The sequence below is a fragment of the Hippoglossus hippoglossus genome, chromosome 14 (genome assembly GCF_009819705.1).
Source record: "Hippoglossus hippoglossus isolate fHipHip1 chromosome 14, fHipHip1.pri, whole genome shotgun sequence".
Taxonomy (NCBI): Eukaryota; Metazoa; Chordata; class Actinopteri; order Pleuronectiformes; family Pleuronectidae; genus Hippoglossus; species Hippoglossus hippoglossus.
This window is the reverse complement of record NC_047164.1, coordinates 15,521,815-15,549,203: the sequence shown is the minus strand read 5'-3', so window position 1 is coordinate 15,549,203 and position 27,389 is coordinate 15,521,815. Positions and strand designations below refer to the sequence as shown.

Genomic DNA, 27,389 nt, shown 5'->3' with positions numbered 1-27,389 from the left:
GATTACTGATAACAATAATAATAGTTTTCAGTATGACTGTACTGGTCAGAGATACATTTCCATCAAATAATATTTGTTTTTTGCAGATGATAAAAAGTAATCATCAAATGAAGTATCCTTTCTTTCAGGGGCATTGGCAGTTCTAGCAATGTCCAATGATCTTAAAACTTACCTGAACATATTTAAAATACAGGGATTATACTTTTGTGTTATTGTGTATTTTGACAAAAGTGCATGTATTGATTTATTTTATAAATTTCAGAAGTAAACCAGTCTATTGAGCCTTATGTGGTTCATCAGCAGTAGGTTACTCCCACTAATGCCATCACGCTTGATGGTTCAGTGTGTAAGATTTAGGTGGAAGGGATTGTATGAATTGTTGTTTTCTTTACCCTAGAATGGGCCCTTTATATAGGGAGCAGGTCTTCTCTACAGAGGCTGCCATGTTTTTTTTACGGTAGTCCAAACTGGACAAAGTTCTTATGAAAAATGAAGTCTACCACAGGTCTTTTTCATGTTTGGAAAGGGAGGGTGAGGTGGGGGGTATTCAGCTGCAACATGAAACTTCACCACTAGATGTCCCTAAATTCTACACACTGAACCTTTAACGTTGTAACACAATAAAACACACAATTTCCCCCTTTCACCCCCCAGAATTCCACCCAGGTCTGTTGACTGAGCGGTGGCTGGTGTTTGTGATGTGATGCTGTGGCCACCAGGTGGAACCAGTCCAGGGAGAATTGACTTTAGTAAAAAAATTACATTTTAACTTGACTCTGGGTTAATTAGTAACTCCTGAGACATCAGTGAGTGGATCTAAACTTCCTCTGGGCTTAACGGGAGTCAAGCACGTACAAGCTTTGAGGGGAATAGTGCAGGTGTTGAGTGTGTGATCATACAGGTTATGCAAGTAGTGAGAGGATCGGCTAAACACCGCCCATCAGGTGTGTGCAGGCGGAGAGTGACTCACTTTTTCACCACCGAAGAGGAAAGACCCAGGAGAGACAAGGCGTTTGATTCTTTCACCCCGACTGTCTGCATTGGGTTTTTTTCCCTCCATGTGTGCAGCGTGTTAACCTACATGACGCGACTCTCACACAGGATCTAACCAACGACCCGAATAAATGTTTAATTATTATCCCATGTGTCCGATATGGCCTCTGCTTCTCATGGGAGGACTCCTGCTGCCAGGTGAGTCCCAGCTACTTCCTGGATATAGCCTGATCCATTACTACGTATTCTCTAAAGCAAAGCAAAGTTACTCATGTCAGCACTGTTGTAAATAAGCCTTGTTTTTTGTATAGGTGGGTTATGAGCCACTTCTCACTGCAGGACAAGCAGCATTAAGTCTGATAGGAGCTTGTTTATTTGTCTTGATCGCTTTACATGACGCCTTCCCTCATCGTGAAGAGTAGACGCAGTTTACAGAGTAGAATATACAATGTTTTCATATCATCTATACACATTTATATATGTATAATTTAACCAGTATTTAATATTGTCAACCATACATGGATGTCCCAGCAAAAGTACACTGTAGTATAATAGTATTATAATCGTTTTATTTTTATTATGTTATTTATATTATATATACCTTGTGTTACAATGTTATCTGGATTTTTTATTGTCCAAAATTTGACTTGAATATAGATGAATCCAATAGCAGGTTAGGCATAGTACCAACTATGAGCAACAAGACATGCAATTCCCATGAACTTATACTTATGTTACATTTACTCTCGTGTAATATCTAAAATCAAATCTATCATTACATTACATTTCATTTAGCTGACGCTTTTATCCAAAGCGACTTACAATAAGTGCATTCAACCATGAGGGTACAAACCCAGAACAATAAGAATCAAGTAAGTACAATTGGAGTTGCTGTAAAAAGGCTTGAAACTCAGAAGTGTTGTGTAATTTCAACATGTTTTGTCAGGAATTCGAAACAATCACCAACACATGCCCCGCTGGATGTTGAATGAGCGACAACGTACAGTATGTCGGCTTTTGAAAAATACACAAGGCCATCTTTCTGCTGTCATCGACATTGGTTTTGCTCAAATACCCTGCAACCGTGGAGTATGGAGGAGCTGTTTGGACAGGCAGGTCAGGAAACACCTAGCCTCCAGGGACTGCCCCGATTTTGGTTGAATGGTGGAAAATGAAACTAACAAAATAATTTACAGATGAGTCCATGGCACAGATAATTTACCTTTAAACTTCTGGTTGAAGCCAGTGAGCCGTAGAGCGTGAGACCATTGTTTTCCTGTAAATGTCGAGCTGTATGATGATCAGTTTCATGGCATCACAACAGATAGATAATGTGGAGCAGGATTTTTCCTGTGAGTGAGATATTATGCTAAACTACACTATAACTTGTCTTGTAGCCAGAGAATGCTCGGAAGATTTTAAATAATACTTTTATCTCGTGTTGGGACACATACACCAGCCTGTAGTTTCACTTTGTGTTGTGTAAGTTCTCACTGGTTCCTCGAAACTCGCTATCACTTTTTGGACTTTCGGCATTTAGGATTTTGTTCCACAGATTCACCTCATCCCTTCTCCATATGAACGTAAAAGACAAAATAAAAGAAACTTCCTTTACACTGGTCTCACCAGAGATGAATCAACCTCAGTGGTTTCCCTAATGGAGCTAGTGGAGCACAGGCATGTTTTATTTGCTGTGTATTTACATGCAGAGACTTGGGAAGGGCTGGGAAGCTTTTCATTAATTCAGTTTTAATAAGAAAGTGAAAGTGTTTCACCTCATTCAATTTTGTATTTACGGTAAAATGCATTGTGCAAGAATCAAGTGCTGCTACTTGCAACAGGGTAAAAAAAATACTAACCACTATGTGTTGCAAACTATTATTTTTAATTTAAATTAGGTAAAGTCTGCTCAAAAAGTCACTGAATGACACTATTATATGCATGACATCATGGCATCTTATTAGCACTCAGCATAATGTCACCAGGTTTCATTCCTTTATTTGTTTACCTCTCTCCATGCCTCTCCCTCTCCCTCTCATAGTATTTTAAAACAGCTAACAAAGCTGACTAGTGTGTGTTTTCAGGTATTTAACATGTATTCACACAGTAGCAGGGTGGGTCTGCGACTTTCAACATCTATTCACACCTCGACTCAAGGGACCCCAACGACCCAGTAGTTGGTGGTCGCTGCTGTTCAATGACCTGCGTGTTTAACATAACAACTCTCATTACCGGTAACAATCCACCACATTTAAATACCTGAAACCTCCCACTAGTCAGTTAAAACTGAAAAGGCTTCTTGGATGAGAGGTGAAATGAAACAAGCTGAAGATACCGAGAATCTTCACAGATACTGTACATCACTATAAAGAACTTAAATACAACAGCCGTGATTTCAGTTATGTTCCCATGCAAAATGATCTCAGAGAGAGAAAGTGAGAAGATCAGTCATTTCTGTGTCAGCTGCCATGCAGTCAAGTTGAATGAGGTCAGTAGGTGACCGTCTTTTACAGAAGTAGCTATCTGCATGTAAACACTGCATGTGACATAACAGAAACTGCCAATTTAGTTTGACAGAGCAATTGTCAATGGTGAAACTCCAGCACTCGACCGGCTGACCACTGGTGTAACTTTGTCACTCTATAGAAATGAACTGAACATTTTCTGGAGGGGCTGTATGTGAGAACGCAAATGTCTGAGTCAGTTGTTCCGGGTATATTCCAGAACTTTTCCTCCCAAAATGTCTGAGTGAGCCCATGTGAGAATAGAGGACGGAAATGTCTGGAAAATTCACAGTGAGTTAGTTGGCGTGTTGGTGAGGTTTATAACTCTGAATGGACACAAATCTCAGGATGAAAAAGAGGTGTTCTACATGTACAAGACACAGACAAAGATGTAAACTTGGAAAGACAGCGAGATTCAAGAGCTTTTGGCGATAAGAGTTGGTGTCGATGTGCTGTAAAAAAAAAAAAAAAAAACTGCTTTCCGCAGCAGAATTCATACATCATGTCCTGTCTCCTGCCTCCTGCATGATTTACCCAAACACCAACTCTTGCCCATTATTATGAATGTGTTGGACCTAGACAATCTCCTGCTGCTTTCTTCATATGTGAAAGGAACACTTTCTCAATAGAAAACTACACGGCAAACTCTCTACTCTTCACCCCAAATTCATTTCCGGGAGTTCAAGTTTGAAATCGGCTCATCAGCCAGTCTTGGACATTAGCGTTTATATGGCCAGCCCCAGTGTTGTGGTCCAGTCTTGGCTGAAATAAATGTAATTCTTTTACATTAGTAATTCCTCATTGCCCAGTTTTGTTTTTGAAGAAACACCCACACATTCAAACATCTTTTTTCTTCTTCCTGGTTTTCATCAACCTCCTGTGAGATTGCTGTTTGTAGTGGGAGGAGCTGATCATTTTGGAGCTAAACAAGTTTCGAGGAATTAGACAAAGAAATCTGTCTTAAAGAGAAACAGCTGTCTATACCAATTAACAACTGTACATACCAATAAATCAACCATTTAATCAATAGATCAAATTGCTAATATATCTCAAGAGATTAAATTTGAAATGGGAAAAAAGCGTATCCACCTCAGTATATAGAAGAGCTCTTGTTTTGCTTTGTGACTTTTCTTTTGAGAAATATGGAAATTTATTTTATTTTCAAGTCGTTTTTTATCCTCTATTTACAGTCGAAGGTTTGCTTTTATTCAAGTGTTATTAATCCTCTTTTTAATCATTGAATTTGACATTTTACAAGTTCTTCACGCAGAGACTCTGAACTATTAAATTCTCTTATCCCCTTAGTTTTTTCATCTACAGGCGAACATTTGATTTCACGCCTCTCTGTCCAGGATCACTGGACATTCTTGGCTTCTTCTTTTTCTTCTTCGCTGTGGTTTATTAGAAGGAATGTTTTAATCCTCAGGAAGAGTCTGCAGGTCTGCTCGTCACTGTGGCTGACAGTGTGATCCAGATTGAGCTAAACTGCTGAACTTTGCCAAAACCCTCGAGGGAGATGAACAGTTTCCAGTTTGCTCCTACTGTGGGTTTCATGGTTTCAAGTGAAACATGATTAAAATTTGTCAAAAGATTTATCCCACTTGTTTAAAAATCATAATTACCCAAATCTGCTTTATCCAGATGAAATATTTAATACTCCCTGTGTTTGTTAAGGGTTCTCTAAAGGCTGTATCGATATGACCTTACCTACTCTCCTCATACATACATGCACTCATCAACCTGTGGTATGCATAGCAGCTCTTAAATTATTTGAATTAGTTATGTTCTTGTTTGCCATTGAGTTCATGACGGTAAGTGGAAAATCAGGTCACACAATCTCAGGCAGTGGCCTGTCACACAGATTGTTGGCACAAAAAAACTTCACACATACTAACAGCAGAGATCTCCATGTTACTTTGCTCTCAACTGTCAAGAATGTTTCCGATTAATTGCTGAAACGCGTGAAAAATTCGACACTAACCTGAGCGGTTTTGACCCTTGAACCTTTGTGCATTAGATTAGATATTAATGAATATTCCTTGTTGTTTTACTTGGTTGTCTCTGTCACAGGGTTGCAACATGTCAGTGGAATAGAAGTCTACACTCCAGGCGAAGTGGAGGCAGCCAACGGGACAGATGTGAAACTGAAGTGCACCTTCACCTCCAGTCACCCGTTGTCGCCCCAGTCGGTCACAGTGTCATGGAACTTCAGGCCCATTATCCCAGGATCAGATGAGTCGGTGTGTAGGAACTGTGCTTTTCCTAAAAAACTACTTTGACTGTTTTTGTTTATTGTATTTTAATGTCGTCATTTGCTCGTTTCATTTTATCGCTCTCATTCTTGTATCAATAGTCAGTTGATAAATTTGACTGACTCCTAACAGCTCTAAGTGAATCCAGAGGAGAAGAGTCGGTGGCTGGGCTGATAGCTGCTCATGATGACTCTTACAGTACATACATTACTTTAGGTCATGTTTGAATACAAGGCAAGACTGGAGTGTTCAAAGTGACCATGAAAGGACAGGAGCATCACTGTCCCCGCCTTCAAGGTCACAAAATTCTCCTTGAAGAGCAAGCGACTGTCGCGTTGTGTTGAGCAGTTCAAAATGTGTAGGGAAGGGAAAGTTAGCCCCATGTTCGCGGAACCGTAAAATGTGCACGTAGCACAGAAATGTTAGCTTCGTCAAGCTGCGCTACGTTAGCTCGCTAACAGCTGACATAGCCAGAGCAGCAGCTTTTTTGTAGAAGCAATAATTTGGACTTATACACTAAATTATTTGTATGCATTATATGCTTTTTGTGTGTGTTTCAGGTGTTTTACTACCAGGGGATACCGTACCCTCCACTGGAAGGGCGTTTTAAAGGCCATGCAGTGTGGTCGGGGGATATAACGAGAGGGGACGCCTCCATCACCCTGCATGAGGTGCCTCCGACCTTTAACGGTACCTTCGTCTGCCAGGTGCGCAACCTTCCAGATGTGCACGGCAAAAACGGAGAGATCACCTTCAGAGTTGTCGACAAAGGTAAGACATCTGGGATGAAGAGAAGTGTATTTCATCTCATTTTGGCTTTTCAGTCAGTACCACAGTGTTTTCAGAATATATTTAGATTGAAGTAATTTACTGGTCTTGGTAGAAATATTCTGGCTGGGATGCTCTATCAATCTATTTTCTCTCTATTGTGTTCTCTGCTGCTGCTTTCCCCATATGTTATCACTTATTTGTGTTCCATTGCCTCTAGTTACTTTCTCTGACATCAGCATCCTGGCGATCATCATCGGATCCGCCTGTGGCGTAATCCTACTCCTCTTCACTATCTTTGTGGCGGTGAGGTTTTACAGGAGACGGGGCATGGAAAACGACATTGAGCTGCGCCCACGGGATCAAGAGTGGAAGGACCCGACCGTGTGGTGAGGACCAGAGAGCAGGAGCTCCGCTCGCTTCTTTTTGGGACTGGTGTGGCGTCTAATTGGCTGTTTGGGTCCACTCTGCTGGAAGAGCCAAATGAAAGCTGAGGGGGGGGGACGGTGTCTTTTTCTTCCATCTTTGCTCCTCCAATGTGAACCTCTCAGATATTATTGTAATTTACTCACTTCAGTATTAGAACTGTAATGCACCACACATCCAATTTGTTGTCACGACAAATCTTTCCACACTTTAATATGTTTTTACCAAAAGTTCCATTCAGTATTTAAACTGTAGACTAGGAGATGTAAATATGGATGGATTTTCTAACAAAATGCGGGTCTTTAAACTTGTCCATTAACCTCAATTCACAGCAGCAGTGCTCACTGCACCAATTACCGTTTTTTCGGCTGATTTACTTTTTTTTATCATATAGCAATGAAATGACCAGTTAAATGTGTCTTTATTATCTTTTTTAAATTGATCATGAGTTTTGTAGTGCTGTGCTTCAACTGAATCATCATTGAAATTTGGTCTCCTTTATACAACATTTTATCCCTAAAGAGCACAACAGCACTTAAGACATGATACTGCTGTGGTGAATTGAGTCATAAATCGCTGTATCCTCTCTTTTGCCTTCTCCTGAGGGGTTGTATTGTAGATACGAACAGATTCACTTTTTCTGAGCACATGTTTACTAACCCTGAGACTTTAAACCCAGAGAACCACGGTGGTTTTGGTGGAGAAATGTTGATGAACTGATGTTTTGGTCATCTCTGTCCACTGAGAGAAGCAGTGCATCGATTCTCCGTGGTACTCTGGCTGGGTTTACTACAAGCTGAGGATTTGGGGTATTGTATTCATTATCATCTTCTGGCAATCAATGTTTGCTGAGGTAAACCAAAGTGGGTCTTTTGTTCATTTGCCGCACTTTCTATTTGCCCAATTATTCACCACTTTATACACCAATAGCCCATCTCACTGTTTACGTATGTGTGTGTGTGATTGGATTATATTTGTTCTGTGGGGGTGGTGTCAGTACACTGGAAGAGGCAGTTCATCTGAAAGTTGTGGAGAAGAAGAAAGAAGCCGAAAGTTCAGATGATGAAGAGTCTGAGCCCAGCAGCGGCGATGACGATGAGGAAGAGGACGAAGAAGAGGATGACGATGACGACGATGACGATGATGATGACGATGACGATGATGATGGCGGCGGTGGTGATGATTAAATTGCGATTGATGATTCATTGTCCACATGTAATTTATTATATGTCAAAAAGAGTATTTGCCTTGTACTCCTGTAACACTGACAGACAGTTTTAAAAGATGGAACAAATTCAATACAGCAGCTTTTTTCTGCCCTTTCTTCTTCCCTGTCAAAACCGACATTACCCACGATGCAATTAGAACACTGACAGTTTTGTTGGCAGATGCTAATTGCTAAGGTCAGCAGCGGGTTACTTTAATTCTACGTTTCATACTCTTCGGACCAAACCAACACTGACTCAAGTGAGAACATGAGAACATTTTTTGAATTTCACACAGCTCTCACAGCAACATGGGGCTTTATACAACTTTATATAGTATTACTCATAAAATCACTGGAGCTCCCCTCTTTTCTTTGCCTGTTGTATGGATGTGGATTGATGGTTGATTCTTTTGTACATGCACTGCACTGTAACTTTGCTTGTTAGTGCTAATTTGACTGTTTCCATAGAGCTGCTCTTGGAAAAAAAATGTATTGTCTCAGATCAATGAGAAAACGAACTATAGATTCAGCCAGTTTAATTTAGTTCATTGTGAACACTCACACACAGACACACACATTGAATGTGTATCTGCTCCACTGCCACAACAGGCCTTCCTGCTGCTCGCTTCCCGAAAGCACCGGCTGAGAGTAGACAAAGCCAAAGTTTTTTTTAAAGATATATCTTTGAACTGTGTTTTGTGTCTTTACAGAGGATTTGATGTGTTTCTGGAAAAGAAATGAGAGAATGGGTGTTTTAGCTTCCAGAAAATCCAGAGTGAGACGTATGAGTGATGAGTTGTTTACTGCCTTGGCAACGCTGATTTTGTATTTTGATCCTGTACATAATGTAAAATAAGCAGAACTTTACACTTTTTTTTAAATCACATCCTAAAATGTTTGTCACCAAATGTATCTCTGTTTAAACACTGAATAATAAAATGACTACTTTTGAGATTTTGGAATAGCATTGTGTGCATTTTGATAAACGTGTTGAGGTGTGGGAACAGATCGGCTCATGAGGTGAACGGATCAGGCGAGGGAGTGTGAAATACCAACCAGCAGCCACTCCTGTATGTGTCACACATGGCTGTATACAGTCACATGTCATTACTCTTAAAACAGCTGAGCCATCTTAAGCATGCAGCCCCTGACTGATTAGATTTTCTCTTGTCTGATATTCGATGAAAGCATCTTATGGAATGTGTCCGAAACAGTTTGAAATAATAATATTTTTTGAAATGTTTCAGTATCAGTTAACACCTGAGTAACCACAGGAATAGGTTAAATCACTTATTCACTGTAAAGTCTTCCCAGTGCTTTGAGAGAATCATAGTTCAATAGAAGCTACCAGAGACACATAGGACACATCTTCCCCTGGTGGTATTTTAGACATATTACTTCATTGTGTTTTTCTCTGTTGAATTTAGTCATATTTTCATATCCTTCCTTTTGAGATAAGATTTTTTTTTTTAAATCAAGTGTGACTCAGATGGTTCGAGAGTTGAACAAAGTTATCTCACATGTAATCACTTTCGATTTCCACAATGTTTGATCATTCTCAATCTTATTATGTGACTGCTGAGAAGTCTAATGTTGACTGTTAAGAAAGGCCAAGGCTGTGCTTGTGTGTCAGAGGGTGTTAAGTTTACCTCAGTAGAAATACATGTGTGATTTGGCCTCCAACTCCCAGATAAGCAGCAGAGGTAGAGTTTCCCCAGAGAGGAAGAAACTCACAAAGAAAAGGGCCACGAGGAAACTGTTTAACTGCTGAAGGTGAATTGTCCCTGGATTTGATTCTGGTGTTGCCTGACTTTGTTTATACTGTGCTGAGGCCTCTTTGTCCATGTACATGATCACAAAAAGACGCCTGTAAGACAATCTCTCTGGTTGAAATCTGTTTTTATGACATATCCCACAGGCGCTAAACTGCGACATGTGTGAACCTGTCTGGTTCTGCACTAACATGACAAACCACATGTTTCTCCACACTGACTGTTACTCTCAATGTACATTATACTTAGTTGCAATGGAAATATTCCCTCATAAACAGGCTTGTTCTCTGTATGAATTGGTGGAGTACAGTTTATAGGGCTTTGAGGGCACATTTTGTGGATAATACAGTATATCTGTGCTTCTACTGTGAAAGCAGGACTTTCACTTGAAATCGAGTATTTTAAAGTGTTGCACTGGTGTTTTACTGCATAAGTGTTGAAATGCGTGTCCTTGTCTTTCTGGAGCAGCAGATATTTTGCTGCAGTGAGAGCAGATGACACATCTGTGCTTCCGGGTATACGTCTACATGGAAACACTAATATAGGACACATACTAATGAATATCCGAACAGTAGTGTGTGGGTGAGTGTGTGATTTGCCATGAAGGTGCTGTCCTGTCCTGCACAGGTCTGCAGCAGCATCCTGTCTTTCTGCAGCAGGGTATGCTGTTTTTTCTTTTTTTTTTTTTATTATTGCAGTTCTGGAAGAGTTCCCACAGCTGGTGCATTGATACTCCAGTGGAGGGGCCTGGAGAGGAGCGCAGTGAGCCTGCAGCCCGGCCACTATTTCTTCACATATTGAGCTCCACACCCATGAAACAAGCCTCCGCCACCACACGTCACCTACCCGTATACAGTCATTGCTTAACACTCAATCTGAAACTGAAATCTATCTCTGAGTATCGTTTAATCAAACACAGTGATAACTTTGGTTACTTAGAAACACACAGATTTTAATATAGATACTGATGCTGTGTTTCCTTGGTTTTGATTAGTCCGTTGAGTCAGAATAGTACAAGCTCTACTAAATATATATAAATATAACATGAAGCAGAAAAAAAGGAGTTCCAAAGTTGACACCTAAATTTCATGTAATTGTATGAGTATTATAAGCTATGCATGAGCTTTTAAAGAAAAAAAACAATAGCCCCTCCCCATAAGTGAGTGCATTATAACCTGCTCTATGAATAATAGATCCCTGTGTATTAAGTACTTGCAAAGTAAAGGTAAAGTAAAACACATAAAGGTTTAATCTGCCAGTGTAAAGTTAATTTGCTTCAAAAGAAATAAACAGGAGTGTCCGTGGTGAAAAACTGCTGGAAGGTCCAGAGGGGATTTGCACTTGTCCCTGTGTCCTCTGCCTGCATGTGTTACTGTTCCTCGGCTCAGATGGCAAACCTTGTCACATGGTCTCAGTTGCATCCTCCCAAACTGTACTTAACCTCTTACCAACCACATTTCCCTCCCAATAAACTCCACGATCACTGTGCAGTCAGTTTCTGTTTACAGTAATGGGCAGAGAACGACAGGCGTATGGTTTTTAAGTGTATGAATGCAAGGTTAGTCAGGTCTAAAACTGACTAATCAAATCTGAAAACTCTGAGCTAAGCACTTCCCCCATCATGTCCTGTGGTGAATAGTGCAGACACAAGGCATCCGTCAGCTGTTGTTGACTGATGTGTTTAGAAAAAAGGGAGCTGTCCTATTGTGATGAAATGACTGCACCTACATGCATCATCTAATATAATATATTATAATAATGCACATACAGCTGCATCACCCTGAGAGCAATGCAACCCTATGATGTACATGAGAGTTTGACCTTCTGGGTATTGAATGGGACACATGGCACACACGTGAGCAAGGGGGAACATGAGGAGAGGAGAGGAGAGGAGAGGAGAGGAGAGGAGAGGAGAGGAGACAAGAGGGCGAGTGCAGGAATGAAATAAAGGAGAGTCACGACTGCACATCCCCCCCCCCCCCCCCACCCCCTCCCCCCTCCCTCTGTGATTTTGTGATGCTGGCTTTTGATTGTTTGTGATGTTGCCAGTGAAAAGGAACCCTGTGTATTTATGACTGGAAGTGTCCAGCCCGGCCCTGGGGCTGCATCACTGCAACCTCCTCCTCAACCTGCACTGCAGAACTTTTCTCTGATCTTCACAAACACTCAGAGTCTGCATACACGCCCCGAGTCAGGAGGTGGGAGGGGAGGGAGAGGGAGAGGTGGGAGTGAGTAAGGGTGATGAGGGAGAGGAGGAGAATGAGAGGGGTATGGAGGCAGGTGGGGGGGGGGTGTACAGAGGGATAAGGGAGGGAGGGAGGGAGAGAGAGAGAGAGAGAGAGAGAGAGAGAGAGAGAGAGAGAGAGAGAGAGATGGCATGCAGCCAATGGAGAGGACAGGGAAAAGTTGTGGAATAGCCAGAGGGACAGGCAGGGAGAAGAAGAGGCAGCTTCACCGGGGCTCTGCTGAGGAGGAACGAGAGCATCGTCTCATCCCCTGTCCCTCTGTCTCTCCGCGTAACTGTCTGTCTCTCCCTCCGTCTCCCCCCTCTCCTCCTCTCTAATTGTCTCCCCTCCTGGCTGGCACTGCAATGTGGCTGTCTCTGCAGTGAAAGTGCCGGCTGGCAGATTCTCCTTGAGTGAACCCTGACTGTGCGCAGTGAGTGTTTGCCTCCTCGCCGTTGTCCTGTCCACGCTGCACAGCCTGCGAGCTAGGGACCAGCTGCAGAGCAGGTAGGCAGGCATGAGAAAACTTGAACTGTACTTACATATCAAATCATGCTGCTTCCGTATGATGTCACCCCCTTTGCATTCAGAGGTACGTGTGCAGACATGCATGCAGGAAACATGCAAGCATCCGCGCACAAGTGCAACTCTTCACTGGACTGTTTGTCTGTTTTTATAGTCAAATCATGTTCATTTTTCAGTTGATTAACTTTAACCTCGGCTCTCTCCTCCACCACAGTGCAGCTGGGGCTCACTTCACCCAGGACCAGCAGGTGCCACACTGGGATGTGCCTCCTCTAGGGTCCAGACACCCGGACAGAAGCCTCCAGATTTAATCCAGTGTACCAGAGAGGCTACATTCAGTCGACTGGCTGTCCTGAGTCTGGGGCCGGATCCTGCAGCACTATTTGTTTTGGAGCAGATCTGGCTGCCATGGAGGTGCTGAGTGTTGGGGTCGACCCCCCGAGGTTGGGCCCTCCATACGCAGCCACCGGCCTGATCTTCTCTTTGCTGCTTGGTAATGTCTATCTCTACACTGCACGTCACTGCCCTATACATGCACCTGCAACCTAGCCTCCCTACACCTTGCACCAGAGCTCACACAACTGTGTCTCTTTATTGCACGTTTTTTAAAACTTTATATTTGCTTTTCTTCCTGCTCCTTTTTGGAATGCCCACAGATTTGAGCCCAAAATGAGTGATTGTTTGTTTTTATTCTGAAGCTTTTCTGATACCGACCTTCATCTACATCTGACCTACATGCGGCAGGTTTTAGATGTAGGTGTATTCATTTGTTGTGTCGTCACAGTAGGTGTCTGTGTAAAGATTTTGCAGGACTGGTTGGCTAATGATGTTAATGCAGCTTTTCCTGCTTGGAAACGCTGACAGAAAGACAATGATTGACTCGGAATTGAGTTTGCACCTAATAGAGCTAAGATTGTTATAATCAAACAGTTTGGTCATTTCTGTGAATCATATCAGTTTGTATTGGGATTGTAAACCCATAAAAGGAAATGTCAGCAGAATTAAGTGACCCGTGATGGAAAAGCTGTGTCAGACACTCAAGGCCCCTGCCACCCACATTGTATTGTGCTGGTTCATATCTGCAATAATGGAGCAGCAGCGTCACTTGGAGCAGCGTCTAGTAAACCGTGTTTTCATCTGAGTCATAAACTTTGTGTACAGAGTGGGAGAGAGTAAAAAGTGTTTTGATGCTGACAGTGTCAGGACAGTAAGTGGATGTGATATTATTGTCAGTCAATTCACATGCAGCATGTGATGATGGTAATGGTGGGTAGTGGTGTAGTGGATACACTCTGCAGTAAAAGGTGTTAATACAGATTAGATCAGATCTAAATGACATCAACCAGTCATCTCAAATTAAGTGTTTCCTCTGTCGTGCACAGAAAAAGCAGCACGTTAGAATCCACACAAAGCTATTAGAGTTCAAAGTTTCGGTGTCTAATACCTTTTCTCCACATTCCCCCCCAAATATTTACCACTTCTGACTGGAACTTTGTAAACCAATTCATTGGTGTGGATCATCAGTGCAGCAAACACAGATTAATTAAAACATGAACTTCCATATGACTATGATCAATAAAATAATCATATGTGGAAACCTTGGGCTAAAAAATACAACACAGCTTTCGTAAAGTCGATAAAATTAATTACTCTTAAGTAAAAATATGGCTCAGGCCTGTTGTGATGCATTTAAACAGAGTGCCAGTGTGTTGCTAGGTAAATATCCTTATATTTATCACAGCACCTCCTCACAGGTGTTGTCTGCATTTAGAGGGAAGACGTCACTTTTTTGGCCTCCAAATGAAAACTGCACAGTCGACGTAAAATCTGCACATGCAGGGGGTTCAGTAACAGAGAGAAGGAAACATGATGAAGTTCACCAGGTACCAGCGAACATTATACGATGGATGATATTGCATTGTACCTCATCGTACATTACACACATTAGAGCAGGGAACAGACTGGTTTGTGTTAACATGTACAACAACTTGAAATCAGTCACATATATATATATATATATACATAGTAAAAGTATTAAAGGTTGATAGTGGGCAATCCTAAGTATGCAGCCCCTGACTTGATCGAGTGGGACAGTGACTTTGAGAGCAGCTTTTATCTGTTAGCGATTCTAATTTAGAGGAGACAGTTCTGTGGTGATTGTTTTTCTCTGTAATCCAAACTTGAGCGTTTCATGTTCAAAGTACTGATTGGACAATTACTGGAATGTTTTTCCATGCTCTCATGTTCAATTTACTGTGCATCTTCTCATCTGATCTCAACTGAATTTAACCTCATTCATAAGACCTCAGAGAATCCTATTGAATACCATCAGAATAAGGTCTACCTTTGCATTTCCTATTAGCTGGAGTGCTTGGACACTTTGACATAGTTTTATATATATTTGTGTATTCATTAGGAAGAATGTTGCTCTTAAGTTGACGTATGTGGGCTACAAAGTGGAGCACCACTGTTCTACTTTTGTCTGAAGTAGAAATAACTTTTATTGAAAACCTAGATAAGACATTTAAAAAAGGCAACATGCTCTGGGTTTCTGATTTAAGGAGGAGTTTCATGTTTCATGATGGAAGAATAGACACTGCGTTATCGTGTGAATACTTGTTTCGTTCTCGGACTCGTGGCTGCGGCTTCGCTAATGACAGTGATGGAGACGGAGTACTGTAATAAACATGGAGGGACATGATTGAAAAAGAAGAAGTGAACATTGCAAAAATAAAACAGCACGAGTGGCGTGCGAACATGTGCAAGAGGAAAGATACGGGGGAAAGGTAGAGGGTGATGCTGTTGCTCCCTTGTCATTGTTTCTATTACGGTTTTTGCAAGCTCACTGTGCTGCATTGACCCCGCTGAGGAAAAAAGATTGGAGAGAGTGAGTTTGAGAGATAGCAGAGGGCGAGATAAAAAAACGAATCAATAACATTCCCACATGCAGTGTGCCCTTGTGCTCTGTGTTTAGCCGTTTGTGAGCAATGCTTTTCTTATTTGCTGCAATGGTGTTTGTCGGATGCTGACCTTGAGCATGCTGTGAGCGGTGTGCACCAAACACGGAATCACGGGGATGCTATAAACAGAGCAGTAATAGTCACGGCTGCTAAAGCAACTATTGATCATGTTCAGGAGTGTGTCAAGAGTGTTTCTCTGGTTATATAGTCTGCATGTTATAATGGCTATAATGTCTGCACAGCATTTTGTGAGCATATAGTTTTCCTCCTCACACACTAGATGGCAGCATTTAGCCCAAACGAATGGTGTAGAAAATGCTTTAGTGCAGTCTGCCCATGACCTGCTGAAATCATCTCTATATAAACTGTCTATTTGCTCCCTGTGACCTTGACACATGGCTGATCAGTTAAATTAAGGCGGATTATCTGCCAGCTCTAGAATTAAAAAGGAAAAAGACCAATATTTAAAAAGCTGTGACATTTTTCCACGCACGTCCTGGTGTAAGTACGACTCAATATCCGTGACTTCCTGATGCTGTGTAACCGTGGTGTACAGTTACAGTAGCAGCAGCAGCAGCAGCAGCAGTTTTCTTCCTCTCTTATTTACAGTAATGTCACAGCAAGGACTTTGTGGTGCAGTGTTACTCAGGGATGGAGTTACCAATTGTGCCACCATGTGTTACAATGTGTTGTCAAAATCATGAAAATGAAACATATGATGAACACTCTATGCCCGTTAAATGTTCCCACACATACAAAATAGGTGCATATGTGAGTATGCCTGTGTATTTTCTCACAAAGAATAAAACAATTTCTAAAACATTTGAATAATCAGTTGATGTAATCATCTAACTGTACATTAGAGAAAGTACAGAGCAGCACAGCGTGAGCATTGTGTGCTTGAATGCAGAGAAAGTCTTATATTCTGGTATTTGAGTGTATATGAGCAGCTGATGATTCTAATTTGGACTTTTTCTTGCCCATACATTGTATATTGTGCATAAATGTTATATTTAGGGCTTTTTTTCATTATCCTACGTGATATATATTTTACAAAGGAAAGAACACCCATCACTTCTTTTCTTAATCAGCTTAATGAAAATAAAATGTTGATGTTGCAGGATAAATTCAAGCATGACACTTGTTTATTTATCTATTTGTCGACAGCATGAGTAATGCAATTAATGCATTTTGTCAGCGAGATGAATGGTTGGTTTTGTCATAGACACGGGATACTGAACTCAAAGGAAAATGTCCACCTTTTTGGAATATGCTTATTTGCTTTCTTGAAAGTTATCTATCTATCTATGTGTCTATCTATGTGTCTATCTATCTATGTGTCTATCTATGTGTCTATCTATCTATCTATCTATCTATCTATCTATCTATCTATCTATCTATCTATCTATCTATCTATCTATCTATCTATCTATCTATCTATGTGTCTATCTATGTGTCTATCTATCTATGTGTCTATCTATGTGTCTATCTATGTGTCTATCTATCTATCTATCTATCTATCTATCTATCTATCTATCTATCTATCTATCTATCTATCTATCTATCTATCTCTCAATGTTGAAGACAGTGAAAATACATTCTTGGATCCTTCCCCTGATACAGATCTGCATCAATATTTAACAGGTTCCTCCTTGACCAATACCACAGCCTACCACTAGGTCTCGTAATAATCCGTCCCGTAGTTTTTGCGTTATCATGCTTACTAGCACACAGAGAGACAAACGCAGACAATAACATAACCTCCTTGGCGAAGGTAGAAATACAGCTACATCAAGCTGTTGGCGATGCTTCCCCTGCACTGCCTTTACCTTGCTGTGTTTTCTGTTTTCCCCTCGTCCACAGGTGTTTGGTCTGCTCAGGCCCTGGAGATGTTCGTAGGAAAGATTCCCTTCCTTGAGGCCGTGAATGGCAGCACAGTCCTTTTGCCGTGCACATACGCCAGTTGTATCGGCATCGAGAATCTCTACTTCAACTGGCAGTTCAACGAAAACGGCACCATGCAAAAGGTGAGACCTTTATGTCTGCGAAATCCAAAACATGTCCAACCTCAACGTGGTAACTTCTAATTGGTGGTCTGAGAGGATTGACAGCTTACTGCTTCTATCAGGTGTGCGAGTCACTGATAGAGTCAGAGGAGTCGGTGCCACATGTCAGCATATACAGAGAACGAGTGGAGTTTGTGGGGAAGAACCATAACAACAACGTCTCCATCTTGCTGTGGAACATCACCTTCGACGACGCAGGACAGTACACCTGCTTTGGACGCAATCCAAAAGAGAAGGGCAGGAACCACAGTGCCATCTTCACCCTCATTGTGGTGGATGAGGGTGAGTCTCTGTGGGTGCAGGGTGCTGATGATAGGTGTGAGGGTGTGGTCTCACTTACTTTCCTCTCATTATGGATACAAACCACAGATGTAGAGTAGAAAACCACAAAGCCTTTTGGTTCGTGGGTGTTTGAACCAGTATCTTATTTATCTACCAGGATTTTCAGCAGATTGTTTGCCTAGTTGCCCCTTAGTTTATAAGTTGAATATAAAATCATTTAGGAAGCATACACAAGGACACTCTGAGGTCAAAGTAAAATATTAAATCGATTATTTTTAAATTATAATCTATAGATTATTATTATTATTAAATGTGACAGATTTCATGCCCTCAATTATTCTGTTTTTATCAACTATTAAGTCACACAAACACTGGGAGATAGACAGGTGTGATTAGTCCAGGAGAGTTGCTATTTGATTTACTGCTAAACTAAGCATTTTCTAGTTTTGAAGCAAACTTGGAGAAATATGTGAAAATAATCCTCCACCACCCTGCAGGATCTTACTCAGAGCATTTCATTACCAAACAGCTGAATATCAATAAAATACTTCTGGCAAACAGTAGTTTAAAAAGAACCAGAGATCATGGTACACAGCAGGCAGGGCTCCCTCACAGCACTGTGATGTTTAAATGTTAATTTTATTTTTAAAGTATTTTTCTGGCTTTTTTATCGCCTTTAATGACTAGGACAGAGTAAGCTTGTGAAAGGGGGATAGAGAGAGAGTGGGGGAGGACATGCATACATGGCCGCGGATCGAGGCCTTGCCGCGGTGTATAGGTGAGCTATACACCGCCAAAAATGTTAATTTGAAACTGAAATATATATGTATATATTTTTTTGCAGTGAGGGTGGTGGACAAGACACTGACCATCATCATCGCCTCAGCTGTGGGCGGAGCCATTGCGTTTTTGATGGGCTTCATGTTGCTCAAGAACTTGACTCTCTTTATTCTTTCCAAGCTTGAGGAGAAAAAGTGAGTGTTCACATCCACTTTGTCAGCAGTGCAACCATTTCACACAGTTTCATCAGAGCACGTTGTTGGTGCACGGCAGCTCAGATGCTGTAGTTACTAAGTAATGCAAGCTCGATGTCTGTGCTATTTGTCTGCAGGTCTAACTTTGTCTTCTTCCTTTCCACTGCAGTAAGGAGTGCCTTGTAACTTCATCAGGGATCGACAACACAGAAAATGGCCTCTCAGGATCCAAGGCTGACTCAAAACCAACACCAAAAAAGAAATGAGGAGGTGCATGTGTAGAAAACCACAGGAGTGATCATATCCTATTTGCATATATTGCATATATTTGTATATGCACATGTGTTTGGACACATGAACAAACTCATTTTTGTTGTAATCTTAAAAACTCTGCCTGGCTGTGGGAATACATCACATGTGCAGATTATATAAAACTAAAGAAAGTGCAAATCATAAGTGCACACATATAGTGATTATTTAAAAGGTGCACATAATTTAATTACGTCAAAAGGATAAACGCACCTACCAGAGGCTCTCTAGCTTGACTTATTTAAGATTTATTGTCCTACTTTTGGCCATATTGTTCAGCACATTGCTGGAAGAAAAACATGAAAAGCAAGAATGGTGTTACCTGGGTGACTAAGCGAAAAATGTTTGAAGTTTTATTTGTCATATGTAAGTTAACACAGGGTCAATGATACAATGCAACGTGTTGGACGAGAAGGAAAGGTCAGCTCGGGAAATGAAATCAGAGCAATGTCCTGGAGAAGTAAGAAAATTGAAATAAAGTAAATTTAAATAATTTAAAAGATCTCAATATAGAAAAATAATCAAACACAATACTATATACATTAGAGAGTGCAAGGTTAAAACCAAAGTGACAAGCGTATACTGTATACGTGTATGTATTGGCTATATAAGTTATTGCACATTTTCCAGTGGTGAGTAAAGTGGAGCCAGTAACCAGGCCTGATATCAATGAACAAACATTTAGACAAGAAAATCTAGCGTGCACTTTTACAATTTGACTTTTAAATAAATTGTGTCCGACTGACAAACAGAGCAGGAATATTAAATCAATAAAAGTTCATATCTTAGTCTTCATGGGAAACATTCTACCCAATGTGGGAAGTGTATTAGAAAGAAGACAACAGTGATCTACCGCTGATTACAGTCAACCTACCCTAAAAACCTGGACACGATGGAAACTTATGGGACAGGCAGTTGTCTAATGTGTGTACATGGTATGTGTGTGTGTGTGGTTGTGCAGTGAGTTTAATCTAACATCAGAAATCTCAATGTCTCTGGTAAATTAACGTGTTAGATTAAAACCAAATTATGTGCACATTTTATCAATTTCGGGAGACGTTTCATATAATTTGCACAGTTAGGATATTGTGTGGGTTGAAATGGTAAACAAAGTGTTATGCCATTGCACTGTTGTGCTCTGTTTAAGCACTTTGTTGCGTATCAATCGTCTGTTTCCACAGCCAGAGTACATTCAATAAGAAAAAACTCTTTGACTGTTTTTCATTAGAAGTAAAAAAAAAAAAAAAACATTTCTGCAAGTACTTGAAATATAGCATTGGGCTGAATCCTGATTTAAATACTAGCAAATTCACAATAGACTTCAATCAAAATCAATATTTGTGATGTGCTATAATTTCAAGCAGCTCTAGTTGACAGATCCACTGATCGATTTGTACTTTCCAAAAAACACCCAGTATAATGTGTGATTTATTAAAAACTAGTCTAAAGTAAATGTTAAGACGTAGCACAAAGTCTATATTGACAAAAAACATTGTAGGATTCAGCCTGGTTCTTCATCTTGTACCTTCCCTTTGCTTGATATAAACACAGGTGCCTGTTAGTGCTTCTGATGCTCCTCCGTCAGCGAGGACGACGACATATTGCTACACACTTTATAAAACTCAGCAGACATAAATAACACAACCAGCTTCTGAAACGAAACCATAGACAATCCCTTGAATCAATCTCCCTAACCTTTAGATCAAAGATTGACCCTCTGACGATGCTGCTTTAACACAAATAACCAATGCATTCTGAGCATGTGCAACATGGGGCAGAATTTAGATACAGTGCTTGACAACAGACGTTCATACCTTTTGGGAAAAAAACGTGTTGTAATATATTAACACCAGTAGCGTCTGCGCTGAGGTTAACTGTAAATCACATTTAATGCCATGCTACTTCCATTGTGCTAACCCTCGCTAAGGCTAAGCACTATATGGACGTGGACCTCTTTTGGCTGTGCCTGGATCAGGCTCTACATAATATCTCTGCTTAGTATGTGCCTCTTCATGGAAATGGCTTGTTTCTCTTGAACACTGACAAATGTTCATTTAGTCAGTGCTTTATTCTTTGCAATAAATAATCCTTATCTGCTGAAAGATAGAGCTGGTTTACGGGGTGTTTTCATACGTGATCATTTTAACCATGAAGATCTAATGCCGTGTGCACAGCTGGGAAACCAGAATGGAATTGTCTATCTTTATTAGAAAAGTGTGGTTTTTCAGTTTGAGACCAGGACTTTTTCATGTTCAGATTTTGTAATGCTCTCACTCAAAACCCTTCGCTTGTACTCAAATATCCACTGCTTGTTCCTGCACTCCAGCAGAGGAGAAATCGGAGAGCGGACGTTTCAGGTGCGCATAGCAGCAACGTGAGTGTGAGGAGAAGAGCTGAAGCCGGAATGCAGGAAATCTAAGCACAAGCAGGGGATAATTGTGTGCGATCGCAGGGATTTGAGTGAGAGCGCTGCACAATCTGAATGTGAAACCAGTAAGTCCTGCTGTCAAAATGAAAGACCACGCTCTTGAACAAAGATCATAACCATTCTGGTTTCCTATCTTTATTCCATTCTGGTCTCCTAGGTGTGCACATGGCACTAGGTCTTCATGGTTTAAATGACCATGCATGATCAGGGGAGGGCAGGATGAGTAGGGGGATGTAGTTCAAGCATAAACCCTGTTCCAGGAGGAAATAAGAGAAGCAATGCTCCCAGTGTAGCCACTGACTGTGCCAAACAGGGATGATTTCTACTGTGCATCACCTCAGGAGATGAATGTACCTGCATTGAACAGTGAAATATCATTTGAAGCTGCATTTGCATCATTCGAGACACTGAGTGTCTGGCTTTAAAAAAGAAATACCTCTGGAGAGTGGGACAGATGTGTGGCTAAACACAGTGTCAGCTCAGATATGTACTGTTTCTGATGATTTCATGAGACTATTTGTTACGTTTTAATAATAATAACGTGCCTCCACTCTTTAATCACAGGCGTGAAGCAATATATTATACAGGGGGCGTGTTGGTGTGACTGGCACTTTAAATAGTTATATATTTTTGTGTGTGTGTGATCCAAGTCACTGTTGGTTTGTCACATTGTTCATCTAAATGAGACGAGAAGAAGCCAAACAGCAAACATGAGCAAAGAGTGAAGACTTCTAATTCTAATGAAATCCCATGAAACGGTATGGTTAAATGAATTTGATGTATTCTTGTAGAAACAGCGTCTGATGCCACTGAAGCTTCAGATTTTGTAAACCGACTGGTGACAGTCTTCTCATCTAAAGCTCAGCAAGAAAGCAAAAATACGATTAAAGTTTTCATGTGTTAATCATGAATATCCGACTCAGAAACTTGGTTTATTGCTAAGTAGGTTCCCAGGTCAGCTGTAGTCTGATCTGATAGGACTGACAAAAAGTCCAAGTAGAATTCCTGCAAACATTTGAATGACTTCATCAGCCTGTTTCATGGGATCCTTTAGGAAGATATTGCAGGTACATACGGTGTAATGAATGTTACATCTGTCACATGTGTGTCGTTTGGCTTTAAAGAGAAAATCCACCCTCGAGCAGAGCTATGGAGTCAGGCTTCTGGTGTGACTTTGGAATCAAGAGGATACATTTAGCCTGGATCATAAAATCTAATTATTCAAATTGAAATGTCAATAACTTGTTTGAACTGTAAAAGGTTGGGTTTTCTCTCACAAATCTCTGCCAGTTGTTGTCTAATAAGACTCAGTAAGAAAACAGTGCTTTGTTTCTGAATCTATGAATGGAGAAAGAGATCAGTGTCAGTGTGGGCCTTATGATGACTATGCAAATCTCAACAGAAGTGAATCCCCTTGATAGTTTGTCACACTGCACCTTCCAGTTACTGTAACGGGCCGTAAGCAATACAACTGTGGGATCAGAGTCAGTTGTGATGATGGGATGCAGGGTGAATGGGGAGCATCCACAGAGGAGCATGGAGAGGAGCCCCCTGTACTCGATTGGACCCCTGCAGTGTAGAAGTCATACTCCACTGCTGCTCTCTGCACACGAATATAAAGCTATAATGCTCAGCTCATCCTCAAACGATGTCCCCATTTTCATCCTGTCGTCCGTGCACATCAGCTCTCCATCTCTTTATTATAAAAACAGGAAATCTAATAAAAGTTTTGAATAAAGTCTCTCCTGTCTTGGTGTTTGTATATGAAGGAGTGCCTGCACTGCCTCCTGCTGGACAGAATGAGCACACATCATTACAAAAGTAGGCCTGAATCTAAAAGAGAGATCAAAATTGTCGACTTTAAATTGGAGCTTTGTTCATTCTAGGCACAAAGATCATATTCTAATGTCGCTAACATCCGCTGGTGGATCTCTAACATCTGCTAGCATCAACTGGTGGAAAGCATTAATTAGTATTATATTCTCCTTCTATGATGGGAAAGTGTTTAGTTTAAAAAGGCATAGAGGTAATGATGTCTGATCTACTGAGCGGGCCACATGGTTTTGATAGCACTGCCATACAAGCAAGTAGTCAAATTTGCCTCAGCGTACCCCAAGGTTCGGCCTGTATGTTGATTACAAGGCCAAAACATTGGATGACGCTAAGGTGCACAAATGGAACGATGCTTGTGAGCTAGTTCAGGCAGCCAACTGCGCTGCTCCAGTCATGTGACATACACCATGCGACATACCTCACTCTCCACTAACACCTGCTAACATCTACTGGTGGTTGGTAACTTAAATTGTCCACAAGACCTTAAAATGTACAAGGTATATTCACCATCTAGTCCTATTTTAAAATAAAAAAATGGGAAGTACAACTCAGATGGTGAAAGCAGGCATATGGAGTCATCTTTGACTTTTTCTGCTTTGAGATTATTCACTTTGATGGTTTCCTCCGGGTCGTTTTAGCTTCTGTTTAGGGGCCAAACACTTTAAGGCCTGAATCACAAACCACATGGAGCCTGGATGATATGCTTATTTGCAGTTAGGGATGATCTACTATGATAATCTGGTAATATGCATTTTGGGAAGGTTATTTTACCATTGACTAAAAGTCAGGATATCTCAGACAACTCTGTGTCAATTTTCACTACTCTCCTGTGCATCGGTCTCTAGCAAGTTTCCCAAGTTTATTGAAATGGAACGCTAACAACGGAGTTTCCATTTATATTTATAATACTGAAGATTTTATTATATCATGAAAATGTCAACAGTCTTTGGCCAGTAGCCATTTGATGCATTAAACCCACACTCTGTATTCTTTACTGCTCTTTAAATTGTCATCCTTGGACAATAATAAATAACACTTCCTGTTAATACATCAACCACATGTTTTGTCAAATCTACCAGGACTGAAACTTTAAGGATTACAATCTTAATCCCTTCAAAGGCACAACCAACATTAGTCCATTCTCTATATCTGTAAATTATCATATTTTCATTTTTAACATCACATTTCTCTCGTCTAGATTTTGTATATTGTTGTGTTTCTCTAAGTAAAAGTAAAGGGAATTTGCACACAAAAAAAGAATATGTATCATAAAATTGTATTAATTTTGAACATTGTTAATTCTTGTTTGGGGTGTTGCATTAGTCAATCATTGTGGTGCACAAGCTTCAATTCACTTCTCTGCACTCTGATCAGCCTCTATCTTGATATTGTTGCACCACCTTTGCTCACTAGGCGTCTCTCCTCTTATAATTTCTATGAAACATAGCATCATATATGATTGACTTTTAAAACTCCATAACAAATCAAACCTGCAGATTACATTTTGAGCATTAATTTGCCAATCGTGTTATTATTGCTGCAGTTAATCCAACATTTATTGAGCAAAAGCACAGCTGCCATCAGGGACGTTTTCTGTAGGCTGTGATCAATAAAATATTACAACCATGTCGCATACACCACTTGAACAACATAATCACATCAACATCTATAACATCTTACAGCACGAAATCATTGTGCAGGAATGTTTGTTGTGAGTTGTTCCAGCAGATGTCAGCAGTGAGCTGCATGTGGAGACAGAGGCTGAGCCTCGGGTCAGATCAGAGCGCAGCATCAGGAGGAGGAGGAGGAGGAGGTGAGGGGCGGCTGAGCTTCTTCAAGTTGGTGAAGTTGAAAGAAAGTTTGAGTTCAGTCTAAATGATATGGCACCAAAACATATGTTATCTCAGGCCATTTTTTTAAAATTATAGTGCAGCAATAGACGCTTTGATGGAGGCTCCAACATCTCCACCACAAGGGAACACTGGGAAAAACTCCCTCAAACTCCGTGAGTGACCTTTGACCCCGAGCATCACTTGAACCTTATGATTACTATATGGACTTATTTTATTTAATGTTGGGTTGAATCTAAACGGATCAATATATAGGAAATTCTTAAAATGTTCCCAGTTTCGTGTTGCATTCCAGTCACAAACTCATCTTATGTGCTATTGGAATTATTTCTGTTTGTGGTGTGGAGTAAAATCTGCCTCTGAAAACCATCTGACTGAGTTAACACAAGCTTTCAGGGCCTGTTGTGTAACGTGTTAATATGGCTGAGGCCCAGTGGAATTAGTGCGTAATAAAGAGTCGATACTTTTTATTAATAATCATCATCATCATTGTAATATGAAGAGACAGAAGTGACAGAGATATTCCAAAGCATTTTTTCTCTGAAGTGAATTTATTTCAGTCCAGTTTTTTTTTGCACAAAATTCTACTGAATTAAACTTAAACGTCCTTAAACAATTACATCACATCGACGTGGCTTTGTTTCTCTAACCGCTTATGCAGATGAGGATCACATTTCATCTCCACAACTGTCCTCCACAGCGACTCTAAATATTCCATGAACTGGGAGTGCCCTGCAACTCCTCCGCCGTTTTAATTTATGCTCATGCAGCGGAGCTTTTCCAACATCAGGCGCAACAAAGAGCACTGCGGGACAGGGAACTACAGCAGCGTGAAAAGTTGTTCCCTGTCGTTTAAGAATTCAGCCATCTCTAGTAATTGTTTCATTCACCTGCGGTGTTTTTCTTTCTGTTTTACCTGCTGTCTGCGCGGAGGTGTCATGCCCCACACCCCGCTACTCTCTCCTCCTCTCTATCTGCAGTGCATTTCTGTGCGCAAACGTCTACGCGCGATTCGTGGCTCCGAGAGACAAAGAGAAAAAACAGCTTTCTACTCTTTGCTGTAGCTCCGCGTCCCTGTGATAAAGGTCCGAGCGCTCAGAGGAGAAGCTCAAAGCGCCTTTTTGTGACTGTCTGTGCGGCTTCTGTCAGATCCACACTGCGCAAAGAGCCGCGGTCATCAGGGGCGCACAGGTGGGTGCGCGCTCTCCAAGGTGCCAAACACATCTGTCTGCGCAACCTGGCCATTTGGACGCAACTGGACCAACATCCACTGCTCGGCTCATAACGACGCCCCGATTGTTTTTGAGGGGGCTGTGACCCGCGGTTCCCGCATGTGTTTGACGGCTGTAGCGGGGAGGATGGATCTGTGTGCACGGTGGTCTTGAGCGGAGCGGAGCGGAGAGCGGCGGAGAGGAGGGGACATGGGCGGGGCTGAGGCGCCTCTCATTCCCCCTCCATGCTTAGCGGGGCAGCAGGGCTGGAGAGACCTCCGGGGAGCACAGTCGCCAGTCCAGCACGGAGACTCGCCGCCCGGCCACAGAACCGCTCCTCACACTTGCCAGGATTGCCAAACATTCCTGAGAAATATACCTGCTCTTTATGGCATGTGGCTTGTAACTTTACTCCTGCTGTACTCTCTCCAAGAAGGTAAGAGGAGCGGATAAATGCCTATTCCTCATCCTGCAGACCGACCGAGCTTTTAAGTTGAATGAAAAGTCCGAATCCAAATTATTTACCGTCAATCCGTGTCTTTGAATGATGTGTGTGGCTCGTGCTTTGGGGTTTGTCGCCTTGTGAAGGAGATGAAGGGGATGAATTGGTTGAAATTGATTCTTTAAATAATTGCAATGATAAACCTGCTGTGGCCGAACCGGTGAAATGTGGAAGTGGAGATGTGAAAGTGAAGTATTTCTCTTTTTTCCCCCCTAGCTGTGTGTTTTGTGGTTTTTACGCAGCGGCCTGTGATGGAGCTGATAGCACGGATTGTTTTCGCATTACCAACTCTAGTTATGAAT

At 41.2% G+C, this 27,389-nt stretch overlaps 3 protein-coding genes across 5 annotated transcripts in view; all 3 read left to right on the top strand.

Moving 5' to 3' along the window:
• Positions 1 to 837: 837 nt before the first annotated feature.
• On the top strand, positions 838 to 9,110 carry mpzl2b (myelin protein zero-like 2b). Its single transcript, XM_034605606.1, has 5 exons — positions 838 to 1,191; positions 5,568 to 5,737; positions 6,310 to 6,520; positions 6,738 to 6,906; positions 7,941 to 9,110. The coding sequence occupies exons 1-5, from the start codon at positions 1,125 to 1,127 to the stop codon at positions 8,128 to 8,130; spliced, it is 807 nt and encodes a 268-aa protein (XP_034461497.1). The 5' UTR covers positions 838 to 1,124; the 3' UTR covers positions 8,131 to 9,110.
• A 3,181-nt stretch (positions 9,111 to 12,291) lies between these two features.
• scn4bb (sodium channel, voltage-gated, type IV, beta b) lies at positions 12,292 to 19,898 on the top strand. Its single transcript, XM_034606647.1, has 6 exons — positions 12,292 to 12,654; positions 12,887 to 13,165; positions 17,496 to 17,659; positions 17,761 to 17,980; positions 18,825 to 18,954; positions 19,124 to 19,898. Exons 2-6 carry the CDS (start codon positions 13,081 to 13,083, stop codon positions 19,218 to 19,220), a joined length of 696 nt encoding a protein of 231 aa, XP_034462538.1. The 5' UTR covers positions 12,292 to 12,654; positions 12,887 to 13,080; the 3' UTR covers positions 19,221 to 19,898.
• A 6,043-nt stretch (positions 19,899 to 25,941) lies between these two features.
• The window catches only part of LOC117774314 (Down syndrome cell adhesion molecule-like protein 1 homolog), a 55,396-nt gene continuing 53,948 nt past the window's right edge, over positions 25,942 to 27,389 (top strand). For 2 of the 3 annotated variants that reach the window (XM_034606645.1, XM_034606644.1), the window contains exon 1: positions 25,963 to 27,021. In XM_034606645.1, the coding sequence (XP_034462536.1) occupies positions 26,796 to 27,021 (226 nt within the window). In that variant the 5' untranslated portion in view covers positions 25,963 to 26,795. Of the gene's footprint in view, positions 27,022 to 27,389 lie in introns of all 3 variants that reach the window. The other variant, XM_034606646.1, reaches the window with a different exon arrangement.

What these genes read in the sequence shown, in the direction of transcription:
- mpzl2b (XM_034605606.1), top strand. Translation starts at nt 1,125, where the DNA reads ATGTTTAATTATTATCCCATGTGTCCGATATGGCCTCTGCTTCTCATG. An exon ending in GGGAGGACTCCTGCTGCCAG is followed by an intron (nt 1,192 to 5,567) that starts GTGAGTCCCAGC and finishes TCTCTGTCACAG; the next exon opens with GGTTGCAACATGTCAGTGGA. An exon ending in TCCCAGGATCAGATGAGTCG is followed by an intron (nt 5,738 to 6,309) that starts GTGTGTAGGAAC and finishes TGTGTGTTTCAG; the next exon opens with GTGTTTTACTACCAGGGGAT.
- scn4bb (XM_034606647.1), top strand. Translation starts at nt 13,081, where the DNA reads ATGGAGGTGCTGAGTGTTGGGGTCGACCCCCCGAGGTTGGGCCCTCCA. An exon ending in GATCTTCTCTTTGCTGCTTG is followed by an intron (nt 13,166 to 17,495) that starts GTAATGTCTATC and finishes CCTCGTCCACAG; the next exon opens with GTGTTTGGTCTGCTCAGGCC. An exon ending in AAAACGGCACCATGCAAAAG is followed by an intron (nt 17,660 to 17,760) that starts GTGAGACCTTTA and finishes TGCTTCTATCAG; the next exon opens with GTGTGCGAGTCACTGATAGA.